The 12,500-nt window shown below is 46.3% G+C and overlaps 1 protein-coding gene across 5 annotated transcripts in view; it reads left to right on the top strand.

Moving 5' to 3' along the window:
- Nucleotides 1-12,500, top strand: part of VPS13D (vacuolar protein sorting 13 homolog D) — a 429,405-nt gene that overhangs the window by 75,357 nt on the left and 341,548 nt on the right. For all 5 annotated transcript variants that reach the window (XM_085868630.1, XM_085868636.1, XM_085868641.1 and 2 more), the window contains exons 11-12: nt 1,662-1,754; nt 2,179-2,253. In XM_085868630.1, the coding sequence (XP_085724756.1) occupies nt 1,662-1,754; nt 2,179-2,253 (168 nt within the window). The remainder of the gene's footprint in view (nt 1-1,661; nt 1,755-2,178; nt 2,254-12,500) is intronic.

Here is a 12,500-nt window from a genome sequence, read left to right as displayed (position 1 = left end):
TCTGTGTCTGTACGTGTACGATACCACCAGGGTGGATGATTAAAAAGTGTGATTACAAAATAATGCAGGTAAGTAAACATCAGTTGAGACCTTCCTTCTTGATTGTTCATTGAAACGCAAAGAGGGATTTGTGAAAGCCAGAGTAAATCTGTCAGCAGTCTCGATTTAGGATTCTCTGTATACACATGAAAATGAGTGGAAAGTGCACAACAAAAGTAGGAAAGGGTCATTCCATGGGGTGTGCTTTGTGAGAAGTAATGAGTGCTATGTTATAGACGAAGAGAATCACTGAGCTGATTCTCGAGTGAGGATGCTCATACACATGTAAACGTGTGCATTACTGTATGGCAAAGGTAAGAAAAGGTCATTCCCTGGGTGCATGCTTTGTGAGAAGTAAAGAGTGATATGTAAAAGACAAAGAGAATCACTCAGCTGATCCTGGAGTTAGGACACTCATACACATGTAAACTTATGAGTCAGGATGCTCATACACATACATTGCTTGATAAAAATGACATGCAAAGTAAGCACAAAATCTAATGGGCAAAAGAATGAATCTGAGCAAGTGGGGTGTTTTGGACCATAGACAAAATTTTCTTGTTACACTCTGCAGCAATATGGAATCTTCAAACATCACAAACACGTTTGACTGCCTCATATGGGCAAACAAATTCACAAAACATTAAATAGTTTGGTCGCATTGCAGCCCTATTGTCAAATCACCAGAATTTCAGCACATCTGTAAACCCACTCTATGTTTTAGCTCCTATTAGACATTTTACCATGTGCTTGTGGCCAATGCTGTTCAGAATATCCAATTATCATGACCAAACTATGTTTTGGAGTAGATTTTTATTGACAATATCAAAACTCCAAGACATGAGTCAAGTGAACACTTTGAAAAATGGCCGTTATTTTGAGTCAGCCATTGAAGGGTTTAAACTCAAAATCGAGTCTGCAAATACTTCATTCGGATTCAGCATACCGAAACATGTCCAGGAAGAATGAGTGCTGGTCATTAACATAAAATGCATCCATTGTTCATTTTTTCCCCCGAATTTGACCCTGTTTACACAGGCAAGTTTATGGGTTTGAATTACATTAATAACTAACTTGTCAGGTTGTTCTGTACTATTTTTGTTGTTCCTCTTCAGATGTCTCACGGCTGTTGAGAGAGTTATGATTTGGTGTATATCAACCAACCTAAGATTGGTTTGATGCTGTTATCTCTGTCAGTATAGCATGTTATGGCTTGCTTTTCAAAAAGCAGAGAAGCAAAATCTTACATGACTTTATAACCTCTGTAATCCTTCATGGATATTTATTTGAATGCCATTATGACTGTGGCACAGTTTGTCATCTGTTTTAACACATTTTTCAATCTTGGGTTGGCCTTTTTGGTGTTTCCATTTGAACACATGGCTCATTTTGATGGGATCTCAATCCTGTTGAAATCCCATATATTGTTTTGATTTGTCCATTGTCTATGATTGTCCTTGTAATTCATGTAGAAGTACAAATATGTCTTCCTCACATCTATGTCATGCATAAAAATTTGTGTATAATCTCTACCGTATGCCTTATAAATGTTAAAATATATATAACAACTCTTGTGGGATTCCTTGCACCTGCTGAAATATGTGCATGACCACCATTTGTAGGAGATGGTGAAGATGATAGAAGAAGAGTTAACCTTTGCGGAGGTGAAAGCTTTACGAGAGTTGGCAAAAGAGAGGGTTTACCAAGAATCAGAGGTGAGATCATGCTTGTGGACTTGTCATCAAAAGTGAAAGCAAATGTCACGACCTTTACAGCATTTTCTCATCTGTACCACTCAAGTCAATGGAGAGCAGTGAATTGTTTTATCAAAAATTCTTACCATGATCATAGTCTCCCAATATGTGGGTGTGCTCAATTTGCAACCGTAACATTATGTTTCAGGTGTTTACAGGTATACAGTTATGTCGGTTAAAATGGACATAGCCTAAGTATGTTTAATTCCTTCAATCGTGTTCTATGTTCACATGTTTTAACTAAATCTGTCTCTTCTTAAAACACTCCTATTAAAAATGTATGTTTGCAAAGTCATTAGAAAACTGGCATTCCTTCTTGGTTAATTTATACAATGTTTTGCGTATAACTTTTATTTACTATAGTTATGAATTTTTTGTTTTTTAGGACATTCCTTCTTCTCCTGAACATTCTGCTCCACAAATTGAGGAACATTCATTGCCAAAAGATAATTCTCCACAGGTATGGGATTTTTATGACATATTCTACATTCCACACCATTATATGTCAATATCATCACTGAAAATAATTACCTTTATTATTTAATTGTGCGAAAAGATGGAGCAATGCTTGATAACATTCATTCACAGATTGAAATCAAATTGCTGCATTTTCTGTAATAAAAGACAAAGAAAACTCTGCCCATAAATTAATATTTTCTGTCTTCACTTCAGTTCAGCAGGTGCTAAATCATTTGACAGTCGCTAGAAAAGTTCAGTAAATTACTTTTCACATTAAACAGATTAATCTAAGCAATGTTGATCACACAACACACTTGCATTTATCGTGCTACTTTTCTCTTTCCTTTCTTTTTTTCTTTTTTTTTAATCAAAAAATCTTATATATTATTTCCGAGTTTGTGGTTTCGTGTCGCGCTAGCTTCGACTTTGTTCTGCGCTCGAGTAACGTGATATTCGGCTTGCATTATCTCAAAGACCATATGAGGTGCATGGTACAAAAAAAGTAAATAAAATGGTTCTGAAACAGTGAAATCATATTCCACTTACTGCATTAAAGTAAAATTACTACTGATACTCTGCATCAGTTCCTTTCTCAAACACTTTCCCACCCCAACATGTCGCGCAGAGTGTGGGTTATGCTAGTAATAAAATAAATTTAAACTCCAACCAAGTAAATGGAAGTTTAAAAAAAATATATAAAATAAAACAAAATAAGTGAGTAAAACCCTCACACCCCCTTAAAAAAAACAGACTTCAAAATGGTGTGAATGCGGGATTTTGTTCCTTCCGTGCCGAAGCCAGAATACTAATAGCGTTTCCCCACTGGATGGCCAAGCTGAGTCGCTGATTGAACCAGACCAGTTGCCTTATATCACCAGTGGATGCAACAAGTCTTCTGCCGATATCACTAATGATGTTGGACGTAGATCGGCCATATACTCCGGTTGTTTCGATGGCGATTGGTTCGAATAAATAAGTTTGGCTGAGGCCGGCATATTTATTGCGTTTCAGAACTTCTGCATCGTTGGCAGCCGCTCCAGCCATTGAGGCTGTATTGCAAACATGAGATTTGGCAAAAGTGTGGACACAAGTGCAATCCCAGGTTACGCTTTTCCCATTCTTGTATGGGACACTGGTCAAGCCATCTGGGCGGGTGTTTTTGCCATGGTCTACACCAAGGGGTCCCAGGACAGATGGTATCCCTGCCCCATAAAGGGCATGTTGGACCACATTGTTTAAGGCTGAATGTCCAAAAGATTGACCGGCACCAAAACGGCGTGACAGACCATGGTGTTCAAGTGTATCCATCATATTGCCGCATCGATGTTTATGCCGCTCACAGACTGATGCTCCAACTCAGAGTGCAACCGCAACCCGTAAAGACTCAGGGTCAAGCTTTGTTCCCAAAGAGGGAACAGGGACTGCATGAAGCTACATTCCGCTTTCCTTAGTGGCTGCAGCCAAAAGACGGGCTCTGATGACCTGATCCACACTGTTCAACAGGCTGACAAAAGACACTCTTGCCACCTCAATGTCCCATGCTTTTTGGCTAAGCGGGGATAGGCCTTCGGGTTCACAAACACCGATTATGGGCTGAACTCCATGACAACATCGCCGCTGTCAACTCCCCCGTTTGTGCCAAACTGCTTACGCGGGACAGAACAACATCAACTAAGGGGCGGACTGCCAGCAATGAGGAGATGAAGCCAGGGAGAGCGATATCAATAGCCCTCCTTAAACCCAGATCTCACTGCTTAACTGGGAGCGTAGCTTGCATCCAAGCAGAATCGTTGAAAGCAACATTCGAGTTTTTACTAACAGTTTCGCAAATGGTGTGGTCAAAAGCTCCTAGCTGTGCACCATTCAGGTTGGAGGGAGACGTATGCAAGAGATACAGGAGCTTGGGCAGGGAGAAAGTTTTTGAGCAGCACAAATGCTTTGTGTGCGTCAATTTGCTCCAGACGGTTTGCCATATGGATTAAGTTGTTGTGCTTCTCGATAATAGCTTTGGGCGAAGGCCTCGAGGAGATTAGAGCACCAAGAAGAGTCCAGTTATTGATCAAAACAATCTTAATATCAGGGAGCATTGCGTTAAATATGACCTCGGTAAGTTGACAGTCATCCAGCGATGCATGGTTGAGGATGGTCATTTTGCACTTGCCACCATTGATCTTGAGACCAATGTCGGTCAACCGTGCAATCACATTATGGAGGTCAGCCAGCACTTTCACGGGTTCATCCCCACAGATGCGTCGTCGAGGTTCCATATATTGAATTCTGACTGAACCCCCTGGCTATTTGGTCGATTCATATGGAAAAAAAGACCAGGCCCAAAGGGGTCACCCTGTTGAATGCCAGTTGGTGAATAAATGGCTTCGTTGCCACAGAACAAATCAGAAGGCCTGGCATATGCCTGCTAGATGAGCGGATAGATACTTGGGGTGCACCTTCGTACTTCAGAAGAAAAAAAAATCACGCCTCAAGCAACTAAATGCATTACGCATGTCAATCTTAATAAAGATGCGATTAGGAGGCGGATTTATCAGATAAAGCCTGGCAGCGTGGGCAGCCGCTTCACACCCAACTTTTGTTGAAATTATCGAACTGAACAAGACATAGCTCAGCCCCGAGATATTCAGAATAAGATGGGACTGTGGCTTTGGTCGCGAGATGGCGCACTGTATTGCCCACAGCAATCGGACGAACACCACCGTCCTTCTTGGTTAGAGCAAATAAATTTGCACCGAAAAAAAAACAGGATGCACGGCTTCAGAAACCTTTCCCCGCAGAACCATGTGAATGAACAGGGTAAGAGAAGAGAGTAAGCGGGCCCCGCATCGGCAGATTCCTTGCCCAAAAGAGTCTGAAGATGTCCCGGTCTGAGCCCATCGGGGCCTGAAGCCGAGCCAGACAGAAAAAGGTTGACCACAATTCGGACACAATGCTCAAGAACCACCGGAGTGGCTATTTCACTGTCTGGTGCGGCTGGGAAGTTGAGGTCAGGCGGGGCAGTCAGGTGTTTTGCTTTGAGGGCTTCGGTCATTTTGGCTGATTGTGGGGCTTGCCCCTTATAAGACACCAACTCTCTGATGGCCCCCTTGATATCCATTTTGGCAAATTTTGCTTTTACCCTTGTATTGATACGTTGAGAGTTATCGGCTTTACGTGGCTTAATTATGGAGTTTTCAGAAAGGACTACTGGAAGTGGTGGCAAGATGTCCATTGCCAAAAAATTGGCCATCTGACGCTTGACTTTAGAAGTCAATGAGACATCGGTAGAGCCCAGAGCCTCTTTATTGGGCATCCTAAGGCCAAAGTAACAAAAAACAAGGGAGCGAGACCAGGCTAAGGGTGCCTGGTTCTTGAGGACAATGTCATGGAGAAGTTTTCCAAGAGCATTGGTGACAGGCATGTGAACACCCTTTGGGGGTACTTTACGGAGTACCCCAAAAATTATTACGACATCTCAATAACTAGGTGGAAAGGTCGATTGGCTGCACCAGGATGGCCTGGGGGGGGGGGGGGAGGATTCGGTGCAATCTCAAGGCAGGCAGGGCATGACCAATTGGTCATAAGCACCGCCGTCTGATGCTCTGACAATTTAACACACGAATAGTGGGAATAAGAATTACATAAACGGCACTGAATGGAATGCTTCCTCATGTTGGTCAGCTTACATTTGGAGCATAAGGAGTAATTGCCGAGACGGCCGTTCCGGTGGCCACGAAACACACGTCACTGTCGTCATCGGAAACCGGCACCGCCATTGGCCAACAAGCCCCCGTCAATATCAACACTGGCTTCAGTGACACTGACAGTGGCCGCTGGCTACCCATCGTTGTCTTTGCCTGTGCTGGCACCACTTACAATGACTGCTGAAAACCGGACACTGCTACGTTTTGTATTGGGCTCTGCATCACATAATCCTGCTGCTGCTGTACGCTTTCGTTTAATAATTGGATGATGGTGTGTCTAAGGAGCCACCTTGTTCTTGTACACCTTCTGTGAGCTTCAAGGATTTGGCTGTCTATCATCAAATGTTTTACAACTTTGCTCAAGGCCGACCCACTCATCCGCCGAGGAGAAGGGGTGGTTGCACGGCCACGTTGCTCTTCCTATGGCTGACCTGCTCTTCCATCGAAGGGAGCGGAGTATGCGCGGCCATGTTGCTACGACCAGGGTTGTCCTGCTTCTCCGCTGTAGAGAGTGGGGTTCGCGCAGCCATATCACTCTGCTGAAGCCCATCCCGTTTGATCATTGGGGGGTGGGGGGGGGGCAGGGGAGCGAAGTTCACACAGCCATATTAATTTAAGTTTGTTATTGCGGTGTCACAGGGGTGTTGCAGACCTTTCTCACGGCATTAGCGACCCTGATGAAACTGTCTGACGGCCGCTTTTCCTGCAATACAGAGGGAGGAGGCCTCTCAGGGTTGGCGTCATTCGGAACGTCATTTAGCCGCCCTTTGACACGGTACTCTTGCACATAACTGTCGATTAAACCTTTTGAGCTCTGTAATGTCAGGTGAAAGTCCGCAAGGGCTTTCAGATGAATCTTGGGAGGAGCCTCCTCGATCCAGGCTCTGGTGATCGGCCATGCTGTGACAGAGGTGGAAAAGCTCTTCCGTCATAGAAGAATCTGTGATTCTTCTTGATACTTCTGATTGATTATTGATTCTTCTGAGCACAAAGACGAATCCGTGATTCATCTTAGTGCTTTTGGAAACATAGTATCTGTGTCTAGCTGGAATTTTGCTTCACTGTTGGGTCGAATCAAAAGACCACACGTTGTACTTCTCAAACATATTGCATGTCTATCTGTGAATCTCAATGATGATTTAAAATTAAGTGAAACACGAAAAACAATCTTTTATAACATGTTGTTGTTTGTTGTTGCTGTTGTTTGTGTGATCCTTCCTTGTACTATTACTTATTTTCCTATTGCTTCAAGAAGTATGATTATACAGATTGCACACTGTTAATTAATGGCATGGCACGAGGACGAGGACCAATTGGCGGACACCTCCCATAAGCTCCTAGCCTGTGTGGCCCAGGTGGTAGGCCCAGTTTCACCACTAACCGCGGACGAGGCATTCGGCAATTTGGCATGGAGCATGGCCCAGCGGGAAGATCCCGTGTTCGGGCCAGTGTATGAGTGGGTCTGGGTAGATAAGAGACTCAGCGGGGAGGAGGTCACCCCCTTCGGAGCGCGAACAAAGACAAACTTGGCTCAATGGAAAACCTTGGCAATGAGAGATAACATCTTGTACCGTAAGTGGGTGGAGATCCCCTCTGAAAACACTTCCCTGGCTAGTGATAGTCTCCGATCAATTTAAGACAAAATTTTTGGACCATGTGCACGGTACCCACCCCGGCGCCATTTGAGCAAAACAAAAACAACATTTCGGGTCCAACGGCGATTTTATTGGGTCAATATGGGGCATGACATACAGAACTGTATATCGTGTCGATCATGGTGTCGATCATGCGACGCCTGTACTGCCAAAAAGGGACCGGCACGGAGGATGAGGGCCCCACTTCAACTACATCAAGTTGGGGGCCCCCTTGCGTGAGTGGCTATGGACATCTTTGGATCACTGCCCCCCACTCGCCAAGGTAACCAATACATCCTCGTAATTATGGACTACTTCACTAAATGGCCGGAGGCTGATGCCGTTCCCAACCAAAAAGCCGGGGTTGTAGCACAAGCCTTCGTGGAAGGTTTTATATGTCGGCACGGGATTCCGGAGGAGCTGCACACAGACCAGGGATTAAATTTTGAGAGTGAATTACTAAAAGAAGTGTGCAGTCTTCTGGCAATTCGAAAAACCCGGACAATGCCCTTAACGTCACAATCTGACAGGATGGGAAAGCTTCAATATAACCTTGATACAACAATTGGTACTCTTTACCACCACCCGTCAGGATGACTGGGACGAACATCTCCCGTATTAATGGCCTACCAAACGAGTCAGTATGGAGCCACTGCTTGCAGCCCAGCGCTGCTCATGTATGGACAGGAGCTGCGGGCTCCAGTCTATTTGAAATTTGGCCCGGCGCCTGAGCATCCCGATAGACCCCCAGTGGAGGGCTAAGCACGTCATTTGGAGGAAGGCATGGAACTGGTCCATGCCTTCGCCTGCCGCCAACTCCATCAGCCGGGTGCGAAAATGAAGCGCAGGTCCAACCACCAGAGCCAGGCAAGTGAATACTCCCCGGATATGAAGCTTTGGTTCTTCAACCCCCAAAGGAGGAAGGGCAAATGCCCGAAACTCACTTCGCCCTGGCAGGACCTGGGGGTCGTCCTGATGCAAATTAGTGATGTGGTCATGAAAATTAAAATGGGGCCACGGGCCCTTCCCCGTATCGTTCACGCGGATCGCCTAAGACCCGAAAAGGGCGATGTTACGCCCTCATGGATCGGCCAGACCGAAGGATCGGGAGCTAAGGCAACTAACCCCGCGGAGGCAGAATGCTCGCTGGAATGGCCATGAGTAGACAAAGCCTAGCGAGGATGTAGTAAACATCCTCGCGCGGGCAAAGGAGCACGAGTTCGGGGAAGGGTATAGCATGAGATAGATCGGCCCCGTGGGTGCAATAGGAACAGTCCTCCATGTGGGCCCCGGAATACGAGTTTGGGGGATTTACGATAGAAATTAGAGATGATTGGGGAACAAGGACAGACATGGAACATATAGTGGGGACGTAGCTTAGCGATATAGAGTTAAATGGAACGTGCATTGGACTAAGGGATGACTGGGAGCATGAGTTAGGGGAACGTAGCTAGTGGAGCGTCGGTGTGAGTGGAAAAAAGATGAGTGAATGCGGGTCAGTGGGCCCGATTGTATATGGAGTGAATGTGGAATGCATGGTACGAACCAATGATTGGGGGAGGGGAGGAGTGAATCCCATCCAAGGGGCCCCCGGGGGGTTGTCGTAATGTTAGTTAATGGGGGTCAAATTAACAAAAGGGTGTCGTTTCGTGGTTTGTGTTGAACAAAGGCATGAAACATTTTGCAGGGTGCAGGAGACGATTAACCGGCTGGGAGCGTGGTTTGTGAAATGTATCGAGTAGAGGGCACCCTGGGCGCCGGAGTAGTCGGCCAGATTAGGCCGTGGGTCCAAGGGACCGAGGAGTTAGAGTAGGTAATGGGCATGGGTACCCAGGGAAAAGGGACCCGGAGCATCAAAATGACATGTGGGCATTGAGGGGGAAGTGCCAGTGAAGGCGTTCTCCATGTTAGTGAGGAGTTTGTAGGATTGGAGACAGCCTTGGCGACCCGGCGGTGCTGAAGAATGAGTTTGGCAGGTGGGCAGACCTGCCAGTGGAGCCACGTTGCCCAGCCACAAGATTGTGCAAGAGTAGGGAGGAAAATTTGCAGACCAGGCCCAAATTAATAATGAACACCAACACAGGCGATGGGAATCGTGGTTGCTGCAACTGATCGTTTAAAGAGACGGGCATACTGAAAAGCCCCGGGGATAGTTTAAAGATTAATAAGTGATAGGATAGATTAAAATATGTGGACCCCTTCTCACCATCCATCCCTTCACTGTTCATAGGCTGCTGGACTCATCATGGAAATGCTGAGGCCTGTGGGAGTTAGTCTGAGGCTGCATTGGACCTCTGGACAGGTTTACTTGTCTCTTTCTCAATCCTCTTTAAAGGGACCTTAGAGATTGGGAACAGACGATTAGGACAGTTGAGCCGAACAAAGACGATAAGAAGGTTGGGGACACATATATTTAAAAATAAATAAATAATAATGAAAAAAATCGAAATCGAATTACTTTGTTACAACCTAACGGGGGTGGGTATGGACAAGGACAGGCGTAGGCAATGGGATGGGGGGAAGACCGTACGGAAGGACCAAACCTGTCTTCGGACTGGCCAGCGCCACCACACTCCCTCCACAACTACACGAGACCACAACGAGGTCGGCCAGCTTCATATGCCAACCTATTGCACCTTACCTGGTCTGCATTTGCCATGCCTTTGCTTTGACTCCACTTCCCATACCTTGCCCATGCCTTTATTTGCCTTTACCTCACTTACCATGCCTTGCCATATCACTGAACCTTGCCATGTGCACCAGGACCATCTGTTGTGAAAGTGTTTGCAAAGACTACCATGCAGGCAGCCGCATTACCAGGGACTGTATTTTCACAGCCTGGACATCTTTATTAATAAAGGCCAGTTCAAATGGACTGTGAGATGGTATGTGGCCTGCCGTGTTAGGGTGAGTTGCCTCCGGCAGCCAGGAAAAAAAAAAGACCATTTAGGGCCCTGAAGACGCCAGGCTGTGTGATCACCTGCTGCTGCACTCATCTGCAAATTTTTCATTTGCTGTATTTTCTTCCCTTGAGTCACAGGTCCTGGGCCATGGGAAATGTAAATATTAGAAATGCATATAGTTATAACTCACCTGTTTGTTTAGTTCAATTCCAGAAATGTAGCATAAGGATGTCCATATGAGTCTGCTCGCTTAGATACGCAACACACTAGGTTTATTATTTTTGGGGCATGTATTTGAAATTTCGCACTCAGGGATCAGTAGGTAAAGCGTAATAGGGGAAACTACACCGATATGCCACATGGATGTTCAACGATTCGGGTCGAGTCTAGCAAAAGAGAGGGTGGTAGTGTTGTGGTTATGCAAATCCCATGCCTCTAAGGAAATGGCACCCATCATACAGTGATCCCCAGGCAGTTATTTCATTAGTCTTCGTGCAGTCAGATCTTCCCCTCATGTGTAATCGGTTAACGGGACAAAGTGCGTTGCATGGGTCTTGTAGCTAGGTCTATTTATATCTCTAACTTCCATTCAATCCTGATTTTCATTCCAACCCTTTCCTTTTATCCATGATACAAATCAAAGCAGGCAGCACACCCAGGTGGCTGCCTGTGAAAATCACAACAACGAGGACGTTCCGTGGCGCACCCTTTTATTCAAATATGTGCACCGATTTACAACAGCGTCTCACCTCCGCTCAACAGAAGCACAACCTCGACCACCAACATCTCCCGCGCACAGGAAAAATCACCCCGCGCCTCCATGCACCTACGCAACGATGCAATTTGCCACCAAACTCGGACCGCGTAGCATGGAGACGGGCCAAGCACGTTAATAGCACGAACCGCAGCTTGCCGGGGTGCCCCAAACGGGCATGCAGGGCCGACACGATCCTCGTCTAGTCGCCAGAACATGGCCCGGGAGTTTGGTGCAGGGCTCTGGGCCATGTTGCGCCGGATGTGTGAATGAGGACGCTTCCGGCCCCAGGAGCATGGCAGGGTGGGGCCGGGATCCAATGGAAGGGCACGATTGGGATGACAGCACGTCGCGTCGGGTCGTCACCCCACCCTTCGACCAGGGCTTATCAAAGGCGGATCGTGAAGCCGTCCGCCCTCCCTCTCACCTGCCTGCCTCACACTGTCTCCGCCTGTTTGCTGCGCCCACTTCTTCGCCTCTCTGCTCCACCCTCTCTTCACTGCACCTTGTTGTCTGCCTGTGGCTGCATCTGCACTCAGGGTTGGTGTGCGACAGACGCTTTTCTGGACCAGTGCAGAGCACGCATTTCCACAAGCCCCGGCAAAGTGATCAAGCAAGAGATAACACGCCGATCTCTTAAGGTAGGATGGGGTCAAGCGGAGCGTCCACCAAAGCCACCGGGTTGCGCAGTCAGCTGACCTCGCCAGGTATTGAGAGGCCGTGAGTTCTCATCTGCTCTCCTTCCTTCTGGCTAACTAATTGTGTGTGTGTGTGTGTGTGTGTGTGTGTGTGTGTGTGTGTGTGTGTGTGTGTGTGTGTGTGTGTGTGTGTGTGTGTGTGATGACACCTGTCATAGCTTAAATTAAGATCGTGGAAGATATAACCGGATAAGTCTGCTCTGTGTCTGCTTTTATAAATTGCTTGCCTTTTGTTGCACCCCACAAATTCCTTGCTCTCTCCTGCTGTACAAAATAATAAACCCCATTCACTACCACATCCCATTCCTCGCTATTTGTAAATAAATGCTTTGTATAGAAATGTTCCCAGCTCGTTTTCATGTTTTCCTTCTTTGGTCCAGCATGGTCTGTATCTTAGCCTAGCCAGGACGTTATCCCCCAACGATCTGTTTCCTAGCTGGTACGTCCTTTGCAGTTACACTTGGCTGCATCTGATCTGGTAAGGTGAATCGGTTTGAACAAGGCATACCAGGGGCGTGTCCCCTGGTTATTAGATCACGTGACCATTTAAGGTAACCGGTTTCC

Source organism: Eptatretus burgeri, chromosome 2 (assembly GCF_056783735.1).
Source record: "Eptatretus burgeri isolate ZD-2024b chromosome 2, Ebu_testis_v1, whole genome shotgun sequence".
Lineage (NCBI taxonomy): Eukaryota > Metazoa > Chordata > Myxini > Myxiniformes > Myxinidae > Eptatretus > Eptatretus burgeri.
Note: the sequence above shows the minus strand (reverse complement) of the source record. Positions and strands in the feature narration are given on the sequence as shown.